The 304-nt window shown below is 43.8% G+C and overlaps 1 protein-coding gene across 1 annotated transcript in view; it reads right to left on the reverse strand.

Moving 5' to 3' along the window:
- EMH_0070120 (uncharacterized protein) overlaps window positions 1-304 on the reverse strand; it is a gene marked incomplete at both ends in the record, with an annotated part of 720 nt that overhangs the window by 216 nt on the left and 200 nt on the right. Inside the window, one exon of the mRNA XM_013498942.1 lies at window positions 1-302. Within this exon, the coding sequence (XP_013354396.1) occupies window positions 1-302 (302 nt within the window). The remainder of the gene's footprint in view (window positions 303-304) is intronic.

The following is a 304-nucleotide window of genomic DNA, read 5'->3' on the forward strand; positions in this document are numbered from 1 at the left end:
TTGTATTTTATTTTGTGTTTTTTTTGTTTCTGTTTCTTCTGTTTCTTCCTCATATACTCTGCCGCTAATACCCATAAAAAAAGAAAGTGGGTTTGCTGCTGCTGCTGCTGTTGTTGCTGCTGCTGCTGCTGCTGTTGTTGTTCCTTCTGCTGCAGCAGCAGATTGATTCACTCCTCCTGCTGATTCTGCTGCTGCTGCTGCTGCTGCTGCTGCTGTTGCTGCTGCTGCTAGCCTCGCTTGTCTTGTCTCCTCTAGGTCTTCTTCTTCTGCTTCTCTAATTATATCTCCTAAATTAAAATAACTG

This window comes from Eimeria mitis, genomic scaffold (assembly GCF_000499745.2).
Source record: "Eimeria mitis Houghton genomic scaffold, Emh_scaff3844, whole genome shotgun sequence".
Taxonomy (NCBI): Eukaryota; Apicomplexa; class Conoidasida; order Eucoccidiorida; family Eimeriidae; genus Eimeria; species Eimeria mitis.